The sequence below is a fragment of the Lynx rufus genome, unplaced genomic scaffold (assembly GCF_022079265.1).
Source record: "Lynx rufus isolate CCGP_SWC_20201006 ecotype Redwood Valley unplaced genomic scaffold, mLynRuf1.p SCAF_4, whole genome shotgun sequence".
NCBI classification, from domain to species: domain Eukaryota; kingdom Metazoa; phylum Chordata; class Mammalia; order Carnivora; family Felidae; genus Lynx; species Lynx rufus.
This window is the reverse complement of record NW_025814856.1, coordinates 81,494,895-81,522,665: the sequence shown is the minus strand read 5'-3', so window position 1 is coordinate 81,522,665 and position 27,771 is coordinate 81,494,895. Positions and strand designations below refer to the sequence as shown.

Here is a 27,771-nt window from a genome sequence, read left to right as displayed (position 1 = left end):
CAAAGCTCTGCCTGAAAAACAAGCTGCCTTTTTAAATGTTGCACAGAGCCCCAGAAGGAGGAAAGAACTGATCTCACAGAATTTATAGAGGGGGCAAAGCACTGCCAGAAATCATGCCTCTGGATAGCAGAGCAGGGCCCATAAATACTGAAGGCTGGAGGAGTATTTGGACGGAGCCCTGCTGAGGATTCCCGCAGCTCAACTGCTGCTGCTGCCATTACTCAAAACTCAGACCTCAGAGACAAGCAGGGCTTCGGGAGCTGCATGTAAACCACAGCATTTGATATAGAAAGATCATAAAGTTATGAAATGGATGTAATCTGGCTACTTAGAACTCCCTGCTATGACCGGTGCAAATCTTAACAGGATCAACCCATCTTCTCATCTTTCCAAGGTAGATAAATGGAAGACAGGACCATTAACTCGAGGTTGTAGTGAATGGAAAGAGAGAAGAGATGAATGGGGAGCTTTTAGAGAAGCTTTTAAAAAGCTACCCACTGTCATTCCCAGGGGATATTACATGTTACTATAGGCCAGGGCATTCAAGAAAGGGACTTGCCTCATTCTGTATTGTGACAAATGTGATGAAGAACCTGGAGATACTGGTAAAATAAGCAGTTCTGGCAGTTACCTACCCTTTTCTTGCTAAGAGTGAGTTTTGAGGACAGTACTTCTCACTGAGGAGTAAATAATCTCGCTGTCCCCCAAAGCATCAAGAAACACAGTGAAAAGCATATCTGCTATTTTGTAATTCATCTTCTTCAAAATAATTCTGCCATAAGCAAATCATAGATCATTATTATGCAGATGATCAATATTTCTATAGTTTTACAAAATTCTGTTCAAATATTTTACTGGAGGCAGTTGTGCATGTTAATTTCCAGTAACCACATTAATGTAGAACAATGATTACATTACACTTGGATTTTATTTCCTTTGTTACTGAGACTGCCAGAAATATCTTAAGGGAATTAGCCCATGACATCAAAATAACCTACTATAAATAGAGCAACATCTTGATAACATGCATAAAAGTACTACCTGATGAATAGTCATTAAATGATGACTCTCAATTTTAGGCACATAATGCTCTAATTTCCAGGATAACTGGTTTAATGTTTCTTAGTTTTCATGTTTGTTTTTTATTTCTCTCCTAGAACAAAAACTTCAACTTTATTACCCTTTATGTACTGTGCATTATGTTTTGTTATGTGGCACATCTATATCTATTTGTTCCATTAGTTTGTAAATTTCATAAAAATGTAATCATGTTTCTACTCTAGTAGTGAGCTAGCTTCTTGCCTTATAATCTTTGAAACAAATTGTTTTTACTACATATTACCTTCCTGTACATCAGTTGTCCACAGAGTACTTTGGAATGTAGAATTCACGGGAAAGGGGAAAAAATCTACCTGAGAAGATGAGAATTTGGCCCCACGTGGACTATTTTACGAATTCTCAGACCATGGCTAACAGGGATGTTCTCAGCTGAGCCAAGAGTGTCCCCCACTCCTTGGAGGCATCTGGTTAGCTGTTTACCCCATGTCTCGCTGTGGCTATGTCCTGCTGTGTGGGGCTGCTTCAGGCTCTCATAAAGTACAGGCTGGGATCGCCTGGCCTGTGTCTGTACCAAGACAGCAGCTCATGCCTTGCTGAAGTTCAGGGGCTGTAGCCAAAGGGGCAGCAGTCTGATTTGTGGGTAAGAAGCAGGGAAGGAAAAAATGGTTACTGTATCGGATAATGCTTTGTGGCAGCCCTGGGAAGCATCCTGGGGCTTCTCAGTCCCAAATGACAGGGATGAGAATTGTGACTGAAAGGAGCCCACAGATATGACTTTAATTAAGAACGGCTCCATTCCGCATGAGAGGAGATCCTCAAATAACTCTTGGATGTGTCAAGAGCAAAGGAATTCAATTTTGGTAAAATAGGATGACTGAAGTTGAGATAAATTATTATTTTATTAATACAAATTGTCAGCTTAGAGAAATCAACATGTCCAAAATCTTTGATTGTCCCAAAAGATCAGTTAATCAATCACTTGAATATGGAAATAGAGAGTTTACGTCTCCACCTCTATTTTGCCCACCAAAAAATATCCTTTGAGGGGGGATTATTGCATATTTTTAGCTGAAGTTGCATATTTCAAGGACAGTACTGTTAAGGACCATTATATGGAAGTAAAATGTCCATTTTAAGCATCTACTGAAAACTGATATTAAGGATTAAGGGAGGTCAAATAAAGTACAACAGTAAAAATCCTCAAAAATATTCTGTACTTACTCTCAAAACATGTTTCCTTTAAACTCAAAAAACCTCTTCTATGGTGTAGAAAAAGGGCTGGGTTTTAAAAGCAACTCGTCCTTACTTCCTGTTTTGTATTCGTTTATCTTTAGAATGAGGCTACTGGCAATAATTTGTTTTGACCGACTTTGTTAGTAAACAGGCTACTGGATCTACAAACCTTTCTTACTGAATAAATGTGACAGTATGTGATTTATTGTACTTAATATTTTGCCCCTTAGTCACTTCCTTGGCTGAAATCCCCAAACATCATTAGGTGACTTCTTTCAGTTTATGGCAGATGGACAATGACCACAGGATATAAAATGAACAGCTGTCCTCCTCCCCTTTTGTACCTTTCTCTCTTTAAGTCCTATTCCCATTCTCTCAGTTCCAAAATATTTTTATTTTTTCCTCTTTACTGCCACTCCTATCATGAGAGAGAAAGGAACCAATTCTCTCCCAATTTATGGAATATGATGCTATTTTCAGCCACTTTTGGATGCCCACCCATTTGCAAGTTTCTTCCCAAGCCCATAGCATAGAACTTTCAACAGATCCTATGCTGGGAGAAACATAAGGAAGAGAAATGCAAAATGTGTCAGGCTTTGCCAGGTTCCCTGCCAAGCAGCCCTCCTTTTCTCAGGGCCAAGGCCATACAACCTAGCCCTAGTGCTTAGGTCTGGCTCATTTTCTAGGACTGATCCCCACCTTAGGCAGCAGGTGTTAAGTACTGCCCCTCCCCAACCCCAGCAATTTGAAAATTCAGCATTACCACCCTTGCTGCAATTCTGGCTTTGACCTTGATCTTAAGGTCTTAGAATGGCCTCTGCCTTGTCTCCCTGCAGGCTTCCATCTCTCCAACCTTCATTGTGGTGATTAGCCTCTAAAGCAGTACCACACCTGCTCTTAGCAGTCTCCCTTCCAAATGATAAAGTCCTGCCACTGGACCTCCCTCTGTCTGGATTTTCCAACAGGCTGTGCTCTCACTCTTCTCTGTGGTCTGCACCCATTTCTTGGCTTTTTCTCACACATGGACCCCCCCAGCCCCCCACCTATTTGGTAAATAAAGTCCTTGCAGGTTGGGCAGTGTCTTGGGTTTAACCCAAATCTTTAGGATATTCCTAAGTAAAACCAAAGAAAAAAGGTACTAATTTTATAAATTATGAACAAGTAGTAGATTCTAGCTAGTTCAATAATAACAAACTGATAAATTCATGTATATATATTTCTGCCCACGGGTTTCACTAAAAGCATGCTATACTGTGATTCTATGTTTCCTTCTGGGTCAACTTTTCCACTGATTGAGGTCCTCAGATCATCATGTCCAAATCCTGTCTTGGCATGAAATGTCTGCATGGAACCAATTTAGCACTTGGTTACATACTATTACAGATGTCTCTGCAATAGTGACCTGTCACTCAGGCAAGAAATACTTATGAGCATCTACTTATTTTGAGTCCCTGGGCTAGGGCTGAGAATACCATGATGGACAAGACAGATTTACCTCCTGAGCCAAATTCTGTTCTTCAAGGCATAGGTTTCTGAATGCTTTACCTTTAATCCCCATTTGGCCTACAAATTCTATTAATATGAAGAAAGAGCTAGGCTAAACTAAACAAGCATAGTACCTGGCAAGATCTTATTGAGTGAGTCAGTGTAGACTTATAGCAAGGAAGAGACAAGTTTGCTCTTAACACAACTATCCAAAAGATATTTCTTAAGAATTAATTTCATTATATTTCTTTATTGCCCAGGAGAGAAAGAGGCCATTTCTGACTTCTATTGACTATTAAGTTTAAAACTCCCGGTGATGTATATTAACTTTTCAAATGGACACAATTTTCTCTGACATTGACCATGGCCATCCTTTGGCCAGTCTTTCTTCTCTGAGAGGACACTCATGTTCCCATCCTATACCTTGCTTCTGTCACTCTGTCTCCTCACCTGGAAAACCTTTGTCCTTTCCAATGACTCCAGTTGTTGGGGTTCAGGGATTCTCCTCTCTAAGAAGGCAGAAGGCCTGACCTGCTCTACTGACCTGCTCTACTGTGAAGGACCTGCCATCATGGGGACCTGTACACATGTTCATCTCTGTTTATAATAATCTGGCAGCTCTCTAGAGGTTGCATGTTCTGTATGCATCCAGAGCCTTCTACCAAACCACTAAGCACTGTAAAAACGTTTTTCTCTTTCTTTCTTTTTTTTCCTTGTCTTTCTAGAGTTAGAGTTAGCTCAGGAAAAGGCTGGCAGGCACACAGCAAATACTCAGTGACATGTTGTCAAGTGAATGAAGGACAAAAAACACCATCAGCACTTCCCTTGGACCTAGGACACTGCCTGAGAAGGCAGTTTGGAGACACCTGTAAGATAACGGTTTGCAAGGGCATAATCTCAAATTTTTCTTCGTATCCCGGAGGAAATCTAAAGGAAACAGGTAAATACCTGTAAGGCTAGGACCATAAATTCTACCAGGTGACCCTAATGAATCAAGTGAGGGTTATAGCAGATCAATGCTTCAGCACAGAAATAGATATGAGATCTTTCATTGGAATGGAAAAATGAGAAGTTCTTCTAAGAACATTTTAGGACACTTTTCCTGATGCTTTAGCTATTGATAACCCGATAAATTTCAGGTTCCCGAGTTGTGTTTTCAGGATGCTTTAAATTTAAAATTCATTTGGTTAAGGTAGCCTGTATATTTATGCATATGTTTCTAAGTGTGTGCATGTATGTCTCTGTGTGTATAGGTGTATATATTTAGAAAGGCCTGGGAGTGCATTACATGATAGAGTTTATTTGATAACCTTAGTAATCCAAGACATTTCTATACACATACCCATAGACTTGGTACTTGGGATTCCCTTGGATAATGCTTGTCATGGGACTGAAAATGTTTACAAGCACAATATAAAAGCTTCAAGGCAATAATTTATTCAATTGTGGTTATATGTCCACAATTGTGAATGCAATTCACCACTGAAGCCACAAATAATGACAGAATTCCCTAGAAAATTGTCTTTAATACATCTGAATCATCACACTACACAATGACCTTTAACATCCTAAAGGATTTCCAAGGCATTGACACTAAATCTAGCCATATTTAAACACACTCTTAGTACAGATTTGGATAATTCCACAACATACAAAGAAATATAAATGATTGTGTACATATAATTTTTTTTAGTAACACATTCAATATAATTTTTGACAGGAGTATAAATACAATGGCTTCTATTTGGCTGCATTTGCTATTTTGGTATTTGGTTATTGTGGGACTAAATAAAGCTGAGGATGAATTCATGCAATTATGACATCTCTCAAACCTGTGTGCATGCCCCCATCTAGCCCTCACACCATCCATGTGAACAGAATGATGCTACTCCAAGTACTCATAATGAGATACACAAAACCATTTTTGAAAAGCTCTGTCCACTATACTGAATCTACCAGTCACCACTATACACTATATAACTAGAGATTTGCCACTACATGGTTTCTTTTTTCTTTCTTTCTTTTTTAATGTTTATTTATTTTTGAGAAAGAGAGAGACAGAGCACAAGTGGGGGAGGGGCAGAGAGAGAGGGAGACGCAGAATCCAAAACAGGCTCCAGGCTCTGAGCTGTCAGCACAGAGCTCGACGCGGGCTCGAACTCACAGACTGTGAGATCATGACCTGAGCCGAAGTCAGATGCACAACCAACTGAGCCACCCAGGTGCCCATGAAACATATATTTTACTTTCTTTGGTTAAAGATAATATCTGAAATTAATATTCATTGCCCTAACAAAAAACTTAGAGTAAATACTTGGAATACAGATAAAAAGGAAAACATTTTCAGCTTTTTAAAAAAATATAAATAGCACAGTAAATTTAAACACATTGGTTCTGGTTAAGAAACTCTAAGTTACTTGCCTATCATGCTAGGGATTTAAAAAATTGTTTTTGTAGCACCCCAACTTTGAAAAAACGAACTTTGTTTCTGATTATAGAAGTATTACATTTACAGAAAATTTAGGATGCACTTGCTGACAGATCAAAAAAACCCTCTCATAAAAAAAAAGCTCATTATTTTGTTTTTGCTAACGCTTTCTTTATGACCACATATGGACTTCTGAGTAGTCTGTAAATTGTTGTAGTCATGCTATCAATGTGAGAAGAAAACAGCCCAAACTGTAACAAGGCAGTTTCACATCATACCTACAGATGCTTAAATCAGGCTCCGCAGATGAGAAAGTGACATCTACGTGGCTGGAAAAAAACTGCTCTGAGGCACAATCAACCAGCGTGAGCCCCTACCTTGTGATCAGGACGAGAAGGGGGTGGGGAGATTGGGGGGCGATCTGGAAGAAGGGGTCCCCAGGGCATAGCTGCTGCAATCTTCATGTCATAGGCAGAGGCCAGGAAGAGGTTTCCATGTTACAGGACCAAGATCAATAAAACTGGCCCCCATCTAGAAAGGCAGTACCTTTCTTTAGCTAGAACATTCCTACTGGAAACCTGTACATGGTACTTATTAATATATGCCTTTGGAAATTAGAACGGAAAGTAACAAAGATAACAAAACTGCAAACGCTTGATCAAAAGGTACTTTACTTTTACTGAATGCTTCAGGTAGGAATTTTTAACTCTAATGCAAAAGCACTTAAAAGAAATATTGCCAGGTAGAGTCATTTTTAAATGATCCATGTCTGAATCAAACATAGATTATTTATGTCAAACATGAAGTCCTGACTGGTTTCTCTCAGGGAACAGTAATTATCTCTTTCGCTACCAGCCGGTAAAAATGCAGGAAATTTAACAGATTTTTAATTTTAATATGAGCAAAACACAACCAGTAAGGTAATTCTACTGCTGTAACAGTATAATCACAAACATTCAAAATCCATATGTAAATCACTTTAAAACGGGTTGGATTATCTGTATCATTCTTAAATACTGCTCCCTGCTGGAGAGAAATGAGAACAGAATGCAGCATTTACAATTTTCAATTTCATTTTAAAAATGTGTTAAATTATTTACAGCAACGTTAAGACAGACTCTTCTCTAAATCTAAAAGCATTTGGCACTATACTCCTGATGGTACACTATGATTAAAACAAACACTTCCAGGTTAAATTGCTATAATTGCTAAAAACACTTACCAATGGAAAACTGGAGGACAGAGGCTGTTGTGGTATTAAGGCTTGTGGTAATCTAGAAAAAGGAATATACCAAAATAAGACAAGACAGAAAGACAGGAGGATAAAGAGAAAAAGCTGTCAGGAAGAAAGGAGAGTGAAAAGAGGAAAGAGAGTGTATTTATTCAGTGGTTGGCTTATTTTCATTAGTAAGTCTGAATGTGAATACACTTCATGGTTCTCTATGGGGAACAACGGTAAGATCCTGACTCAGGCACTCATGGTACATGTTTTCTCAGGGTCCTGTTGAAAACCATTTTTAGTGTGATCTGCCAGGTAATCTTGTGAGGATACTTATTAACACAGCCCCTCCCCTCCCCCCTCAACTTCCCCTCCATCCTACACCAAAAGATCTAAAGCCCAAAGCAAATGCCACAAAAAGGCTCTCAAAAAAAACCAGGAAGTCAGTTAAGAGCAAATGAGAAGAAAAAGATTATGTTGGGAAAAGTAGATAGAAATACATCAGCTAATAACGGGTATAAGATTTTGTTAGGGGATGGTAAAAATGTTCTACAGATGTGATAATGACTGCATGATTTTGTGACTAAATTTGAACTGCATACTTTAAATAAATGAACTGTAGAATACTATAAGTGGAATATTTGTCAATAAAATCATTACCTTTCCAAAAAAAGTAATCAAATTATAAGCTTAGAAATATCCTTCCAATACATTTCTATTACTTCCTATTAGTTTCCCGAAGAAGCATGCTTAAACAACTTTCCCCCTGCTGAAAGAAGAATGGTACCTTATTTAATTTTTAATAAATTTAAATTTAAAAAATTTTTAAATGTATTCTGTGGAGCAGCGACTTTGACCCATACCAGCTCAAATGAGATGACAATTAGGGTTCTCATTTTCAAAGACTCTCTTGTTGGGTTCCTGACCCTGTAAAGCATCTAGAAATTACAAAGTGGACAACTGTGTTTCCACCATGGCAAAAGCAGTCGGCTGTCTTACTTCCACTTTTTCTATGTCATAATATCATCCTGAGATTTATCCCTGCACTTTATCAGTGCCCACAAGATGGAGTCCACAACTGTGGAAGGATCAGGAGATACCCAGGTCATGAATCTCTGGGGGGAACTGGTGGAAAAAAGAGCAAGCCTCCTGTTTAGTCAGAATTCAGCTGAGATGTATCAAAAGATCAGATGGATGCTTTCCATTTCTACAGCACAATTTGGAAAGATGGCTGAATGTACGCTTTAAATAAGTGACTTTAAAATTCATGAAGAAGCAGGAAAGGTAGAAGAGGGGAGGGCAAGAGACACATTTTATAAGTTGTTAAATATCACTATAGATATCAGCTCCTAATTGATTTTAACCATAGCAAAAATCATTGGTGTCAGGGTGTCAGAGGAAATTCTCTCCATATAATTTAAATCCCTCATTATCACAGATTATCTGCAACAAGAAAACTGGCCCTTCATGTCTACAGCCCTGTTTCCCCTCTCTTCCCCTCACCAGAGTCATTAGAGAAAAATGGATCAACAGAGTTTTCTTTAAATAACTATGATATTAGCTCCTTTTCAAGATTCCTTTAAAGGAATCTGTGTTGTTTTGGTTTTTTTTTTCCACAATTTTTAGAGTGAGTTCAACTATTTGTCCTCATGGTTTTTTCACTTGGAAAATTCGATCTTACAGTCCAAAGAGGCACATGAAAATCTGTAAAGTTTTCACATAAATTGAGTGAATGTTCATTCCACCTCTGATTTTATATAACTCAGTAGATTCCCAGGTGAATCATGAAACACTCCTGAATAGAAGTTCTTTTAAACAATGGTATCAGATAAGCTAAAAGCACCATGGTTATTGCCAAGGCTGGTGTATTAGGTATACTAGAGAGTCTTAGATACTTATCCTGCTGGGTGTAATAAATGAGGCTGTGTCACCTGCATGATGAAGTTCCACAGACGTGACCACTGCTAGCACGCAGTAAGTTGCCTGGAATGTTGCCAAATTTCAAATTACACGTGCTAACTGAGAGTGACCCTGGACTTAGATTAGTCATTGATTCTACATTTCTTCACCAGGGAAGCTAAGGACTGGTAGAATAGTTAACTCTCACTGCTTTACCTTTACCCATTTTTTAGCCCATTAGTAAAACTGTCAGCTACAAGAAGGAATAGGAAAGATGAAGAGAAAAAATAACAAAAAGCATTGCCTATAAAAATCTGTTCACCTATACTTTAGGTATTAATAAATTTATGTATTAATAAATTATTTATTATCCTGGAGTTCACACATGTAATTTTAGTTTGCAAAGTCATAAAGTGTTTACATAGGACCTTCTGAAAATGAAAGGGTCTCTTAAATGGCTTTTGATAAATAGTACAGCAACTCTGAATGTCTGACAGAACTTTTCTCCTACCAAATTTCAATGGTCTTGACTTATCAATTAGACCCCAAACCATAGAAAATTACTACAATCACTAAATGAATCTGAATTCACCACAGGCTGAGGCTGTGGATTCTGCACATCATCCCTGCAAATTTTGGGGGGTTTGATCCTGTTTTAGCTCAAACTCTTCCTTGTAACAAAAATGCATTTGCAGGGGCGCCTGGGTGGTTCAGTCAGTTAAGCGTCTTAGGCTCAGGTCATGATCTCGCAGTTTGTGAGTTCAAGCCCCACATCGGGCTCTGTGCTGACAGCTCAGAGCCTGAAGCCTGCTTCTGATTCTGTGTCTCCCCACCTTCTCTCTGCCCCTCCCTTGCTTGTGCTGTATCTCTCTCTGTCTCTCAATAATAAATAAATGTCAAAAAAATGTTTTTTAAAATAAAATGCATTTGCAAATAACTGAGAATAATTCAATAAGTAATTTCTTTAAAAGCACTGAGGGTCGCATAACCAACTTGTTTCATGCTCTGAGAGAGCACATTTTCTCTTAAAGGAGAGGATGAGTGAATTCCTCATTACCTTCACGTCAGACCAGCAAAATGAGTAAAGTTACATGTCACCACCTGAAACATGGAGACCTCAGTGAGCTAAATAAAACACGTGAGGGCGGCCACACAGCAGCAGTGGAGACATAACTGAACGGTATGCCCATGCAACCACAGATGGCACCTTTCACTGACTTTGGCTTTTATTAAAATAAAATGACCACGTGACTAACTTCACAAAATGGAGATGCTCTTGCTGGCAGTATAAAAGATAAGAGCATTAGCCTACTAAGGTTCTTTGCCTGTGGTTCTCTGCTTCACAAATTCAAGAATTACATTTATGAAAAATAAGAAGGCATATTTGTTAAAAAGTGATGTTTGGGGGGCTAATACCTTTCATCAGTTCTCATACACAACAATTTGGACTGTATTCCATCTTGAGGTACCAAGCAAATATCTGAATTTTAGAAAACATAATACCATGTAAACTGACAACCGAATTTCTCCCTTTTCATTCAGTTGATCTGTCATCTGTAAACACAACTTGGGTATAATCTCTATTTTTGGTCCCAGGACACAAATGCAGCATAAAAATTATTGAGAATTAGAAGTTGCTAGGGTGGAAAATCTGAGTGTCATCCCTATTTTTGTTAATGTATCTTTATTCTATTCCCATGAAGTCCGTAACACAATCCCTCATACTTAGATGGGAATATAAATCTGCATGTGTTTTTTTTTTCTTCCTTGGATGAATGTGATTATTTTGAATGTTTTCTTTTTTAGTTGGAAGGCTAATTTCACGCTAATTATATAATACAATTCAAAACTAGCCCATTGGGTATATAAACTCTAATGCTAAATAAATTGAGTGAAATAATCAGGATTAAAATACACATGGATCAAATAAACTAGATACTTCAGTTTTTATGCTACTGAAATATGAATTTTGGCATCATATTCTGAGAGATACTTCTTTCTTATTAATCAGTAGAACAAAAAAAAAGAATTTTTCAAGCATTTCTAGAAATATTACTGAATGGGAGAACATTCTAAAAAAGGCATTATCCTAAGCTCAATTAACTACAGTAAAATTTTATTTTGTTTTAAGGTTTATAGATAATTAATTCAGTCATGGTACATTATTTAAAGTGCACTGGCAAATCGATTTTTTCAAGAAGAACTTCACTACCAGAGTCACATTTGTCTGCAGGAATATTATAACACCTTGTGAGACTTGAATTATGAGCACCTATTATTTTAATTTGCATCCAATTAATTCTGTTTGTGTTCTAATTTCAGCTAAAAACTCTTCAATTTATCAATGTTCTGCAGCTCGTATCTTTAATAAATTAAATGTATCCATTGCCATGAAAGGGATATTCAAGCAGCATAAAATAAGAACCATGTTATAAAAATTAATGGACTTTCACTTTGATAACTAAATCTTCTTTTAATTGCTTAGCTAGTTTCTCCTCCCCTTTGTGTTGTGGAAGCCAGTCTTTGGACCACTTTTAAAGTTAATGAATTTCAAACAAAATGTGTGATGTAGGGGTGAAAAACACAACCTGTTACCTAAAAGCCCCATGATAAGGAAGATGTGGGAGAAAAAAGAAGTTTGGAAGCTCAAGCTGAAAACCAGAAAAGCAAAGCATAAGAGATGTTGTGAGTAGAACATTTCTTGTTAAGAAATTGAGCCAGGAGTAAAACGTAACAATTGCTTTTATATCCTTTTTCAAGAATGTGAAATGTAGTCTTTCTGCCAGAACCAAGTAACAACAAAAGGCTCATTAGCCACATGCTGATGGCTAGTGATTTTGTGGCTTTTAATTTTAAATGCTCATGTTTCATTTTATGTATGATCCAAGAACTTCTCTTTGGTAAGCAAAGTCTAATCAGTCTAAATGAAAGGAAAGTAGCCCACTCCTGAACAATTTGACACAAACCCAAATCTGTTAAAAACTGGTTTATTCAGTGCACTCCCACTTTAAAAAAAAAATCAGTGAAGTTTCCTTTGTGGTTAGGACACAACCTTTTACAATAATGTGATAAAACTGCTCATCTAACATTTTTGGCTTGCAAAGAGACTGTAAGACATTTAAAAGTAAAGCTTTATATAAGAACTTATAAAGTCATAAATTATTTAAGTGTGATATAGATATATGTGTCATATATGTCACACGTCATACCCATGTTTTTAAAAAGCCATCTAATCATAATGACGCACCATGTATAATGAGATCCATTGACGTTGTCAATTTTATTCCCGAATTATTTTTACATTTGAAAATAAACTAAAATCACTGCTCCCAATTTTGAGATATTTGTAATAGGGTTTATAATATAAATAATACTGCAAATTTTCATATGACTTATATGAGCATAAAAGAATATTTTGTTGGCAAAAACTCCATTAAGACAGTGTATTTGGAATAATGTACATAAATAGCATGTACTTACCAATTCTCTTGGACCATATGGCTCACAGAAGGTGACAGCATTGCCATGCATAATTGCACCACACTGTTCTCCAATCTCACAGTTGTTACATTCAACCCTGTGAGAACAGAGAATGCACCCACAGTCTGAGAATTAAGTAGCACAAAGTGGTTTATCGCTCAGGTAAGGAAAGAGGTAAGTTATTGTTATTTGGTTCAAATCAACATTTTCAGGAAGGTTATAGTTTTTTGGTAGCATGATATGCTCACGAAATGTGAAACCAGAAAGACTTGAACTTAAGTCCCAGTTCTTATATAGTCACTCGCAGTAGTGGGCAAGTTACTTAATCTCCCAAAGTTTCGGTTTTGTAACCTATAAAATGAGAATAACAACACTAACCTAAATCTTACATAGTCATCATGAGGATTAAACAAGAGAGTGCATGAGACACAGAGGACAGACCCAATCTCCTAGTAGGCACTTAATAATGGCAGATGGTATTATAACCAATAATTATATATAATATATACCATATCCAGTACAATAATGTTTGCAAATATTAAAGACAAGCAAAGTAATATACACTTAGAATGAACTAAAACTTGTATCTCTGAAAATAAAAGATGTTTCACAAATTTTCATCTTTTTTGAGTTGCTGTGTGAATGTTTAAAATTACTGTCCTCAAATAAATCTGTAAAATGTCTATAAAATATACCATGCTAAAAATAATGAAATCAGATTATATTTAACCTGTATATTAATCCAAAATAGATGCAAATTCTAAATCAAGCAAATTTTGGATACTGAATTAATATATTCATCTTGCAAATAACTTAATTAGTTGCTTTTTTATTACTGTAAAATGAAGTGGTTAGTAAAATCTTAGGACAAAAGCTCAAAAATAAAGTTATTCATGTTTTTAGGAGAAATTGAAGGTATGGATATTCTGGATTTGACTTTGCATATTTATAGTAACACAATGCCCTGCGTCATGACATTTCAACATACAATCATTACATATCTAACATGTAGGAAGGATAATCTATGTTTCCTCTGTCTGAACCTCAAAGCACCTGACAGCTGTATTTCATGCAGAAAGGACATTTTCAGACTTTCACTTTCTAGGTGCCAAACATGGAAAGGGCAGCATGCCCTTTGTTCTTGAGATCACTGTATTCCGCCCTTTCAACTACTTGCTAATTTCAGAAAAAGAGGGAGTAGGAACTCCCATTCAAGTAGGAAGAAGACAAAAGTGTGAAAAGATACCAGGTATCCCATAAAGCCAAGGGGCAGAAGCATGGTAAATAAATAAAAACTTGGCAAATAAATGTATTTCCTACATGTGAATTGCCTGGATTAAGTAATTGGTATTCTTCTCTTCCATTGAGCTGTTTATAAGCAGATCAATAAAGTCAAGAAACTTTGATTTTTTTTTAGAATAAACAGAAAACAATTTCTGATATGAAGTTTAAAATGTTAGTATCTCATAGCATCACAAATCTTAGTAGGAGCTTTGAATCTTCTCTTGATTACTGTGAAGCAAAATTCTGGAAAAAAATCTTTGACTTTAGAAGAAACATAATAGTAGCTTCAGAAAGGTGACAAACATATCTCTGGTTCCCTGTTTTATGTGTGACATGTTGTATTCCACAAATATCTGTTGAAGGAATAAAGAAATATAAGACAACTTCATAAACAAAACTATTGTTAAGGCTTGAGGTCTTAGAATAGCACCTGGCACATAGCTAGCATGATGTGGTAGTGTAACTGTCAGCCATTATCATCATCATCATCATCATCATCATCATCATCATCATCTCTACTACTACTACTACAGATTTCCACCACTTTCATCCAGAACTGGCATATTAGGTTTTTTTCCCCAGAGAACCTATTACATGAACTTCTTACTACTGTTTCTCTATTTTTAAACTGTACATTGATCTTTTCAAGGAGTGTGATTGTGATAAGAGTACAGACAAGTAGCACAAAAATTATAGTGGGGGTCTTACTCAGTGATAGATGAGGATTATTTGGCTTCCAACTCATTGTGAAATGGCTTGAGAGAAACATCAACTTTGACAGAGAAAAATTTTTTAAATGTTCAACTCTCACAATGGCTATCTGCCCTTTTCCTCCAGTGAACTCTAAACTAAAAGTTTCACTGTTGGTGAAAAGAAGGAAGAAGTTCCTCTAAGATCAAAAACAAGACAAGGATGCCCACTCTTGCCACTTTTATTCAACACAGTGCTGGGAATCCTACCCACAGTAATCAGACAAGAAAAATAAAAAAGGCACACAAATTGGTAAGGAAGAAGTAACATGTCACCATTTGCAGATAACATGATACTATGGATAGAAAACCCTAAAGACTCCACCAGAAAACTATTATTACCAATAAATTAATTCAGTAAAGTTGTAGGATATAAAATTAATATAAAGAAACCCAATCCATTTCTATATACTAATAACAAACTAGCAGAAAGAGAATTAAGAAAACAATCCCACTTACAATTGCATCAAAAAAGAATAAAATACCTAGGAATAAATTTAACCAAGGAGGTAAAAGAATTGTACTCTGAAAACTATAAAACATTTATGAAAGCAACTGAAGATGACATCATAAGTGGAAAGATATACTGTGCTCATGAATTGGAAAAATAAGTATTGTTAAAATGTACATAACTACTCAAAGCAATCTATAGATTCAACTCAATCCCTATCAAAATACCAATAGCATTTTTCACAGAACTAGAAAAAATAATCCCAAAATATATATGGAATCACAAAGACCACCGAATAGGCAAAGCAATGTTGAAGAAGAGGAACAAAGATGAAAGTATCACAATCCCAAATTTCAAGATATACGACAAAATTGTAGTAATCAAAACAGGACAGTACTAGCACAGAAACAGTACACAGATCAACAGAATAGAATAGAAAGCCCAGACATAAATTCATCCTTATATGGTCAATTAATCTATGACAACGGGGGCAAGAATACGCAATGGGAAAAAGACAGCCTCTTTAACAAATGCATTGGGAAAACTGAACAACTATATGTAAAAGAATGAAACTGGACCACTTTCTCACATCATATACAAAAATAAACTTAAAACTGATTAAAGACCTAAATATGAGACCTGAAGTAATAAAAGTCCTAAAAGAAAACATAGGCAGTGAACTCTTGGACATGGGTCGTGGCAGTATTTTTTTGGATCTGTCTGCTCAGACAAGGGCAAAAAAACGAACCAAACAAACAAACAAACAAACAACAACAAAAACAAAACAAAACAAAACAAAACTATTGGGACTATATCAAGCTAAAAAGCTTTCGTACAGGAAAGGAAACCACCAACAAAATAAAAGGCACCCTACTGAATGGAAGAAATTTGCAAATGATATATCTGATAAGGAGTTACTATACAAAATATATACACAATTCATGTAACTCAATGCTCCAAATCTAAATAATCCAATTAAAAAATGGGCAGAGCATATAAATAGACATGTTTTCCAATGAAGACATCAAAGGGCCACAGACATATGAAAATATTCTCAACATCACTAATCATCAGGCAACTACAAATCAAAACCATAAAGAGATATTACCCTCACACCTGTCAGAATGGGTAATCAAAAAGACAAGAGATAACAATCATTTGTGAGGATGTGGAGAAAAGAGAATCATTGTGCACTGGTTGGTGCAAATATAAATTAGTCTGGTAAACAGTATAGAGTTTCCTCAAAAAATTTAAAAAAGGAGTATCACATGAGCCAGTAATTCTACCTCTGGATGTTTGCCCAAAGGAAAAAAAAGTAATTCAAAAAGATAAATGCACCACTATGTTTACTGCAGCATTATTTACAATAGCAAAGATATACGAGCAACCTAACTGCCCATCAACAGATAAATGGATAAGGAAGACGTGATACACACACACACACACACACACACACACACACACACACACACGGAGAGGAGAGGAGAGGAGAGGAGAGGAGAGGAGAGGAGAGGAGAGGAGAGGAGAGGAGAGGAGAGGAGAGAGAAGAATATCACTCAGCCATAAAAAAGAATGAAATCTTGCCATTTGCAACAACACAGATGGACCTAGAGGGTATTATGGTAAGGGAAATAAGTCAGAGAAAAACAAATACCATATAATTTCACTTATATGTATAATCTAAAGAAACATAGAAACAAATAAACAAACAGAGATTAATAGAGAGAGCTGGAGGTTGGTATGGGGTGGGGGAGGGAATTAAAAGGTACAAACTCCTAGTTAGAAAATAACTAAGTCACGGGGCTAAAACAAACAGCATAGGGAATACAGTCAATAATACTGTAATATCTTTATATGGTGACAGATGATAACTACAGTTATCACCGTGACGCATTTTGTAATATACATAAATGTTGAATACCCGAAACTAATGTTTCAGGTACACCTGAAACTAATAAAATATGTCAACTATACTTCAATTTTATTTTTTAAGGTTTTTTTAAAATATTTATTTATATTTGAGAGACAGAGAGAGACAGAGCATGAGTGGGGAAGAGGCAGAGAGACAGGGAGACACAGAATCTGAAGCAGGCTCCCAGCTCTGCGCTGTCAGCACAGAGCCTGATGCAGGGCTGAAACTCACGAACCATGAGACCATGACCTGAACTGAAACCAGACGTTTAACCAACTGAGCCACCCAGGCACCATTCAACTTTAAAACTATAATATAGGGGCCCTGAGTGGCTCAGTCAGTTGAGCATCCGACTCTTGGTTTTGGCTCAGGTCATGATCTTGCGGTTGATGAGTTTGAGCCCTGAATCGGGCTCTGTGCTGATGGTGCAGAGCCTGTTTGGGATTTTCTCTCTCCCTCTCTGTCCTATCCCCTGCTTGCTCTCACTGTCTCTCTTTTAAAAATAAATTAATAAACTTAAAAAAATTTGTTTAATAAAATAAAAATACAAGATAAGTTAATGATAAAAGTATCAATGTTGATATGAAGTCTGAGGCTTGATGTCTGAATTCTCATAGCAATCATTCTATCTATAAATATTGATCAGCAGTCTCCAAATCAAATCTGTATAACAGAAAAATAATAGCTTCCCCATAGCTCTTATTAAATGGGATTCAGGTTGTAGCCTAGATACTTGTATATTGTTTAAAGATGATTCCAACATAGATGGCCTACAGCCTGGCATCAGGAACCAGTGACTAGACAACAGATGTTTGATGTGTTTGCAGAACTGCTTTTATTGTGTAAAATAACAGGAATTAAAAAAAAACAGTAAACACAAAAAAGCAAACAGATAACAGCCCTTCTCCTCATTTGGCTCAGCAACCCTTCCAGACCTTTTTCTTCTTCATTGTGCTATAGATCCAGAAACTTGAAATAAAATTTATAAAGGTGTTGGTACCCTGTTGAACTTAAAGGTTTAGAATTATCATGTATTTAGAATTACTCACTGGGTTGCTGCTATTTGGAAGAACAATGGCTTCGATAAGGATTGATGGAACAAATCCATCAACTTTCTGCCAAGGTCTTTTAAATACCCTTTGCTTGAATTTCTCACAGTCTGAGAAATTATTATAATTTATCATGAATGCCCATCCCTCTGGGTGGTCAAATCCAACATACTCTTAGCTGCCAATGGTGTTATTTATTCATTCATCATTCATTAATTCATTCTTGTAATTAACAAACTTGTGTTAAGGACCTACAGGCACTGTGGCAAGATTTAATGGTACAAAGACCAATAAAACAATGTCATTTTCTTTCAGGAGTTTACACTACAAAAGAAGCAGAGAAACAAGCACACAATTACGATATAGGGTGCCAATGCAATGATAGCCATTTAGTGCCTTCTTATATGTGCCAGATATCCTAAAGCCCATTTAAGTCTCTCAACATCTCTGTAAGATAGTGATCAGCATCCTCATTTTACTAATCAGAAAACTGAGCTTCAGAGAAGCTAAACATTTGCTCAATCCACACAGCTGTGAAGGTGACAGAGTTGCAATCTGGCCCCAGGTCTTGCTAATTCCATCACCCATAACATTTTCCAGAGCTCCTCACTCCTTGTAACAGGAGTATGCACTGCTTGTGATGGTACCTGATCCAGACTGAGGAAGTAAGAAGTTTCCAAGGGAGGTGGCCCCAGAACTGGTCCTGAATGAGAAATAGGAGTTATTCAAGCAAGGAAGAAAGGTGAGGGTGTGATAGGGCACAAGGAGCACAGAAAAGAAATGATAATGAAAAAAGGAAAAGATAATGACACAGAAGTAGAATTGCCACTTCAGTGCATTAGTATGACTGGAATCATACTGGTACCTATGGAAGGGTGGTAGAGGATAGAGCTCGAAAGTGGGAATAGTTCATGGAAGGCCTCATGCACCATTTACAGAGTGACAGGTACAAGCAACTCTACAAACAATGCCTCAATAAATTCACATAAAACCTCTTCCCTCCATTTTTAATCCCTGTTTAGAGAATGTTAAAATTGAGATTTAGAAATATTAAATGATTGTCCAAGGCTATACACCTTATAAATTATAGAAATGGTATTCAAACTCTCATTATTCTCTTCTGACTGCTCTCAGGTTCTGCCCATAACTAGAGATGACCAGTTGACGATGGTTGTGTGTATTTGAACTTCAGAGAAAGAAGATTGTCACTGACACGACACTTTAAGATATGGCTGCAATCAGGAGTGCATGTTACTGGGAGTCAGGAGAGAGGGGAAGATATTACAACGTGAGAAGAGAAGAGGTCCAAGAATGGATCCCTAGGGAACAATCAATCATATTGCCTTTAGTCTGGTTTCTCTAATCATCATCATGACCTTTCAGTGTAGCAATCTGAGCCTGTCTCCTCTTCCGTTTCCATGATTATTGGCAGTGGGTTCAATTCTGTTCCTAATCATCTGTGTTGTCCATCAAGGTGACTTTCCTAAGAGCGAATCTATAACATGACCTTCCTTATATTTTTTCTATAAAGTTGAGCATTGTAACACTTTGCATATGAATGCCATTATCAGAAAGGAAAAGATAAACCGTAATTTCATCATGAAATAATGATCCTGATGGAGACTAGCTAGTACCAAGGGCAACTAGTGCTCATGGCTTCCCAGAAGAAAAAGCGATCCATGTCAGAGAGAGAAGGTGAGTTTTGAAAACCTACAGATGTAAACAAACATCCAAATTCCAAGAGAAATAATTTCTGAATCACCCCATGATTTAAATCTCTCTTTCTCAGAATGCCTCTGTGTCTAACAACTTAACTTGGTTGAGCAGAATTAGGTACTTAGCCCCTACGTGTGCTCTCTGTGAAGAATATTAGTAGTCTGCAATCCCACTCTTTCCTTACAGAAAAGTTCTACAAGTTCTTAAGAACTTGAATGAGGTTCAATTTGCTGGATGATGAGCAGTGCAATTTTTTTCAGACTCAAAGCAAAAAAAAAGTTAATTATAAAATAAATAAGTCACGGAAATGAAAATTAGAGCATAGGACAGATAGTCAACAATATTGTTATAACGTTGTATGGGGACAGATGATAACTACACTTATCATGGTGAGCATTGAGTAATATATAGAATTGCTGAATCCCTATGTTGTACACCCGAAACCAACATAATATTGTATGTCAGTTATACTTCAATAAATTTTTTTAAAAGGTACTGTTTGTGCCTAACATTTAAACTGTGACCTATCAATCGAATTTTCTGAGGGAAATGATGGGCTTTGTAAAGTTAGGTAGCATATTCTTCAGCGATTGGTGGGAAGAAGGAAGTTTTAAATAATCCCAGTTAAACAGACTTGTTTTTCAATTTAAAAAGGAATGTGACCTCCCAGGCTAAGGATTAGAAATGAATTGCCTCTCTGCCTAACAGTTAAAGTAATACTGAATATTTCTTTAATCTAAGAAAACTACCCCTTTTATTTTCTTTTTTCCCAATATGAAAAACAGAACATAAGAGTCTGATAAATACTGTGGCACATGATCTGAACCACATACCTCGAAATATATTCCACCATGAACAGTATGATTAAAAGGCATTTTAAGGGAAATGCTTGCTATCCCCAAAGACCATGCAAAGCCTGAATTTATTAAGCCCTCTCTGAGCCCATTTATCACATGCTTAGGCTCCACATGAAGCTTATCTATTACTAGAGTTTACAGATCATTGCACGTTCGAGTTAGAGGGCATCTGAAATATCACTGAGTCTCATCACCCCTCATTTTACAAATGACAGAACAGTACTAGAATTCAGGTTCCCTGACTCCTTGTCCAACATTCTTCCCCTGCCCCTCTAATTCAGTCAGTAAGAGGAAAGAACTCTAATTCTATAAAAAAACAATGTGCCTCGAATAAAATGTTTGCCATTCTTTTTACTGCCAGAATTTATTTTGAAAAGCTATGATAACTTTTTCCTAAAAGGTCTTTTTTTATTTAATAAAAGGATTTTGTTTTGCTAATGAAAATGTACAAGAATAAGAAAAATGTCATGGACTTCATAGGAAATGTCAAGAATGAATTCGCTGGACTGAGGTACATATCAAATACAATCTTCTTTTGCTTATGTACAACCTTAGATAATTCATTACTACACACACACACACACACACACACACACACACACACACACACACACTATCACATTTGTTTTTTCACTAACCAAAACATAAAAGAAGCAGTAAATATAAAGGCAGGTACTTGTTGACCAACACACCAAGGACCAAACCATAAACATAAAAGAAATGCTTTGAACCACGGTTCTGTTTTTCACTATAACAAGCTCTTTGGCAATTTGAAACTTGCTATTTTGGTATCAATTCTCTATTTTTGTTTTTTATTACTTAGGTGGCTGTTTTTGTCTGGGATAAAGAATTATATGTGAGGTGCATTTACGCTGTAGAGGGTAAACTTCTGAAGGTATAATTATGTTTTCAATCCTGACTGAGAAATTATTAGGCTGGAAAACATGCCAAGCACCTATTCAGGAGGCACAGAGGAGGCTGAAATGGCCCTTCAGCCATGCAGTGACTCACACAGGACTTATAGGACACAGGAAAGAGGAGGAGGATTAATGAGAAAATTGGGTTCCTTCGCACAACAGGAGATTTATGAATGGCTGGTGGTGACATCATCCTCATAACAATAAATAAATAATTGAAATATTATTTTCTCAAGAGTAGTCTAATTACATGGCTCATTTTTCTTTTTATATCAGAGTGAAATCACTCAGCCTTTCGTCAACGCATTCTGCTGAAACAAGGTAATCACCTGGAAACTCAATGACAATCAGTTATCATCAAATTCTCATTTGAGATACATGTCGTTTGTCCGCAAGACTGAGGACATCAGATTATCTCTCCATAATTTACTGTCCCTGAAAAAGTCAGTGTCTGGCTCTCAGCCTCAAAGAAGCAATCTGGCATTCTATAAACCAGAATTGTATATTTACCTGCGTTTCTGAATGGAGATAATGAATGGAGATATTATAATAATTTTAATATTTGTACTGACTATAAAAAGTACTTTAAAATGGAAAAAGAAAAGAAAACTCTTGTAATTTCCTGACCCAAGGATAACCTGACTCTTCCCCCAGGAACCACTCACACTGCATGTCTGACAAAATCTGATGTGTGAATTTGCAAGGCAAGGCCGGATCAGGGACTGGCGAATCCACCAAAGTAAATGGGCCTCTGGGGCCCTTTGGTAGCTGGACAGTCAGCTGACTTCTTCTGGAGACACCAGAGGTCCGTGTACTTTCCACTCAAACCTCAACAACCAGAACATTCAACTTTTGACCATATTTTATAATAAAGAGACTCTGGGGTGCCTGAGTGGTTCAGTCGGTTAAGCATCCGACTCCTGATTTCAGCTCAGGTCGTGATATCATGATCATGGGACTGAGCCCCACATTGGGCTCTGTGCTGAGCATGGAGCCTGCTTGGGATTTTCTCTCTCTCCCTCTCTCTGTCCCTCCCCTGCTCTCTCTCTCTCTCTCTCAACAAATAAACATTAAAAAGAGAGAGACAATGTTTTATAATGAAGATCGCATAACTACTTTCTTGTGAAAAGATTAAGCTTTAAAAAATCCTATTCTCTTTGCAAATGTAGAATATTTTTAGAAAAACAGCAAGAAACTTCACTCTATAAGACTGAGAATAATATCACCTTCAACAACGTCATGCCTTTTTTTCTAAGAAGCTAACACATACTCTAAATGTGAAAATGACAAACCCCATTTATGGCTCATCCTCATTACTTCTCACTGAGGAAGGTAAAAGAACTCTTTTTACTTCTCTAGGGAGTTTTGAATTTTGATCTCTCCTTTGTTAACAGGTACAATGACAAATATTATTTGGGTTAAAAATAACCCTTCTAATATCCTACTACTGCACGAAATATTCTGACCTCCTACTATGGTGAATTCCACTACATGCTGCTTGAGGAAATATTTTCTCCCTTGTTTCAAATGTACTTGACATTTAATTCCATTGAGTGAGCTCTTACTTCTGTCATCTAAAGCAGAGATTAAAGAAGGAAATAATAAGCCTCAAGATTCACACCTTATTTTATTGGTAGGACACCTCCTGGTTAACCTTTCTATTGTAGATGAAGCTTTTCCCCAGAGCAATGACATCATGGTAAGAAAAGGAGAGGAAGGAGTTGGGGGGAGGAGGCAGGAGAAGAGGGTTACAGGAGAGTTTTGTAATAAGAGAAAAAATTTATTAACAAAAGAGAAGAAAGAGAGATAGTGGGAAGAGGTGGAGAAGTCAAGAGGGAGGAAATGAGAGAAAAAGTAGAGAAAGATGCACAGAAGGACAGAATATTGGACCATTAAACCCTAAAAAAATCAAATTATAACTTCATAACTCACAAATGCATGGATATATTAGAGATTCTGGCAAAGGTATGTCATCAGAGAAAGATATATTTTGCCTGACTTTTCTCAGCTATTCATGATCTCGCTTGCTCACCGGCTCTTGAAAAGAAATGTAAGGTTTATGCTCTGTGTTACATTGGGTAAGTTTATGAGGTCAAGTGTCTTGTAAGTGATCATCATGACCAAAAACATCCCCTGGAAATCCTTCAGCAGTGCTGTAGAGCCCCTGGTGTCTGTGGTCAGTTCTCCCCTTCACCCAGCACGGGCTTCCAGCCTTACTGCTTGTGGGCCTGCTGGACACTGAGCAAAGTGGATGTGCTTTTATCCAGTTTCCTTCCTGGTGACACCATTCATCAGTCTAACTTTTTTTTCCGATTTCCTGGAAACCGCTTACATTGTGATTCTCACAGTTGGCTACTAAATGGAGGCCTCTCTGCTTTTGTTATTTATGGGCAATCAAGATACCAATGAACTGTGAGGTAGTTTTACTATTTGCTTGACTTCTTTTCTCTTACGGGCTGTTTTAATCACTGAGCTCCAGCTGAAATAACTTACACCCCTCATCCTAAAACCTCAGTCTTTTTACATTCCTTGTTCACATAATTATTTTTCTCAAAGAAAATAAACTTTAATAGGCCAAATCACCCATGTTTTTGCTCTATTTCAGAATAACTGTTCCAATAAATTAGTATTTTCTTTTCTTTTAATGTTTATTTATTTATTTTGAAAAAGCAAGCATGAGTAGGGGTAGGGGCAGAGAGAGAGGGAGAGAGAATCCTCACTGCCAGCACAGAGCCCGACTTGGGGCTCCATCTCATGAACCATGAAATCATGACCTGAGCCGAGATCAAGAGTCAGACACCCAACCAAATGAGCCATCCAGACGCCCCTTTATAAATTAGTACTTTCAAGAGAATACCAGATGCAGCAGAGTTTGTGATCTCTGCTTCCCTGGTCCTTCAGTATGATCTTTTAGAGATAAAAATGGAAATATTCTAGTCTCTTCTTGATTCAAGCAATCCTTAGCTCTAAGTTGAGGGGCTTTCTGTATGATAAACCAATGGACAGAGGTCTCCACGTACCAAAGGATCTGAGACAACTTCGTTTGTGTCTTTCTTCCTGATATCTCATATCCCTGTTGGCATGACGACTTACTCATCTGAGATGTATCTTTTGAGGACTGACTCCTGTTCTTCCCTGATCTCTGCTGAAAAGGACATCTCTGCTATTGTTATTGTGCTGGAGGGGAAACATCTGTTGTCGTTGAGTTGCAATTTATCATCATGTTTTCTAACAGCCCCGAGTTTCCCACTAGAACATCAGAGCCCGGTGATATTACAGCTCCAAATGCCTTCTGTGATCTTCACAAAACAAGCATTAAAAGGATAATCTGTTAAGCAAAACAAGGATTCCTGCTTGACTTTGTAATTGCTTGGAGGATAAAGACACTTCTTAAGGAAACTTAAATCATTTTCCACAAATCATTCACTTTCTAGTTCCTTTAACTCTCTCTCTGAACTCTTGATAACTGCAAGCTATGAATCAGTAATGTCTCATGTTTCTTATTTTTTCTCATTGCTTTTATTATTATTGAATTTTTTAACTGAGGTAAATTCACACACAGTGAAATATACAGACCTCAAGTTTTGACAAGTGCACACATCTATGTAACCCACGGCCCTCAAGATACATATAACATATTCGTCACCCCCAGAAAGCTCCTCCCACCCTTCTGTCAATCCCCTATCCCAGAAACAATCACTGATCTAATTTCTAGCACTTTAGATAATTAGCCTATTCTAGATTTCATAGAAGTGGAACCACATAGTAAGAACTATTTTGGGTCTGGCTTCTTTCCTTCCACATAATATTTTTGAGATTTAACCATGTTGTTTCCACTATGAACAATTAATTCCTTTTTTTTTTTTTGCTGAATTTCCATTGTATGGATATATCACTGTTTGTTTTAACATTTTATTTATTTTTGAGAGAGAGAGATAGAGCGCGAGCAGGGGAGGGGCAGAGAGAGAGGGAGACACAGAATCAGAAGCAGGCTCCAGGCTCTGAGCTATCAGCACAGAGCCCAATGCGGGGCTCAAACCCATGAAACGTGAGATTATGACCTGAGCTGAAGTTGGAGGCTTAACCAACTGAGCCACCCAAGGGCCCCTATATCATTGTTTATCCATTCTCCTGCTGATGGGTAGCTGGAATGCTCCCAGTCTAGGGCTATTAGCTATGATTCTTCTTAATAAAAAAAAAAAAATCAAGACTGTACTCCATTCATATGAAATACTGGCAGTATTTACATCATACTAAAATAGTTTAATTTATAAAAAGGAACTATGAAAGATGATGTACAAGTAGTAGATGCTTAAATGAAATGTTAATGAGATAAAGCATATTTATAGGTCTTTAATTTCTTCTAACTTTAGTTATATGCGGGTTTTCTTCCCGCCTCCTTGTTTTTAGGGGTTGGAGGGTTGCCTCTATGTGAGTAAGATACTACTATCTCTTTTATCCTAGTAACACAATCGTTTGAACACACTTGATATGACAATGGAGAGTTGTCAGCAGTGCTGACAGATGGGTGTTGCTCTCACCCCCTTGGGTTCAATGGCACATCTGAACTGATGAAGCTACTGTCATGGTTCAGAGGTATACTTGCATGTGGTCCAACATCAGGGCAAAGTGGAAGTACAGAAGCCTCACTCTCGATAAGCCTGAGCTACCACTATATTCCAATGAAGGGGTTTTGTTTTTCTCTTCATTTGTAACTTTACATCTCAGCTCTCATCCAAACAAAGCACTCAGAAGTGACTGAGAGAGTAGAGGAAATACAGGGCTGCTTCCCTAGAGATATTTGGGGAGGAAAGAGCAGAAGGACTCTCTGCTCTGCATTGCAGGGAGGTGGAAGGACTCTAGCGGCATGATGGCAAACCAGAGCACAGCATCAAGGACATGCCCACAGCCCAGGTCCAGGAGCAGCAGAGCAGTCTCCACACCCTCATGCAGGGCTCAAAACAGAGCCATGCCCTGAAGGAATGGCTGGGACAAGTGCAAACTGTCTGTGTGGACCAGCCACCAAAGACTAGATGAGACAGGAAGGCTCCCTGGGTACCTGCAGGAATAGATGACTTGGAGACCAGAGGTACATCCTCAGACCACCCCTGCTTTTGCACCAATAAGTCCTCTGAAACTTAGTCACAACATCAGAAAAATGGGAGAGGGCTAGCCAAAGGCGACTGAAATTAAGTTTTAGCCACTGGGAGAAGGAGGACAATAAAAAGAAATTAAGTTGGGTTATGAAAGAACAACGAAAAGTTTTATTCCTCCGATACCCCAGTCTGTGGCCAGAATTTATAACTGCAATGCTTGTGTAAACATAAACAGTTTCTGAAAGGACTGGCAAAAACCATTAACAGTTGCTGCTTCTGTTGGAAGGGAATACAGCTATAGTGTGGGAGGAAGGTTTATTTTTAATTTTAAATATTTTTTAATATTATTGGACTTTTTGCCAAGTACCTTTATTAATTCTGAAATGAAACTTAGTATTTAAACTAAGTAGACAGGCAGGACATTCAGTATTGAATTGATATTAAAAATGTTTCTTGGGGGGCGCCTGGGTGGCTCAGTTGGTTAAGCGGCCGACTTCAGCTCAGGTCATGATCTCTCGGTACGTGGGTTCGAGCCCCGCGTCCGGCTCTGTGCTGACAGCTCAGAGCCTGGAACCTGTTTCAGATTCTGTGTCTCTCTCTCTCTCTGACCCTCCCCCATTCATGCTCTGTCTCAAAAATAAATAAACGTTAAAAAAAAAAATTAAAAAAAAGTTTCTTGGTTCTATCACAACTGCTCTCCAACACTTGGAAGAGTAACTGGGCTGTTATGTTCATTCATAACAATAGTCACAGTGTTTTATGTTCCTTGTCTTTTATGTACAGTAATTTTTACATGAGATAATAAATGTGAGTATCATAAACTACAGGTAATAGAGTGAAAACAATTGGGATTTTATTAAATGAAGTTAATGGAAGCAAAGGAGTTGTGAGTGATTGGTTTTGAAACTGATCTCTCTCTCAATCATTACACAGACAT

At 37.4% G+C, this 27,771-nt stretch overlaps 1 protein-coding gene across 2 annotated transcripts in view; it reads right to left on the bottom strand.

The window, feature by feature from the left end:
- RELN (reelin) overlaps positions 1-27,771 on the bottom strand; it is a 528,348-nt gene that overhangs the window by 252,789 nt on the left and 247,788 nt on the right. For both annotated transcript variants that reach the window (XM_047096965.1, XM_047096964.1), the window contains exons 7-8: positions 12,804-12,900; positions 7,428-7,479 (exon numbers count right to left, since the gene is read on the bottom strand). In XM_047096965.1, coding sequence (XP_046952921.1) covers positions 7,428-7,479; positions 12,804-12,900 — 149 coding nt within the window. The remainder of the gene's footprint in view (positions 1-7,427; positions 7,480-12,803; positions 12,901-27,771) is intronic.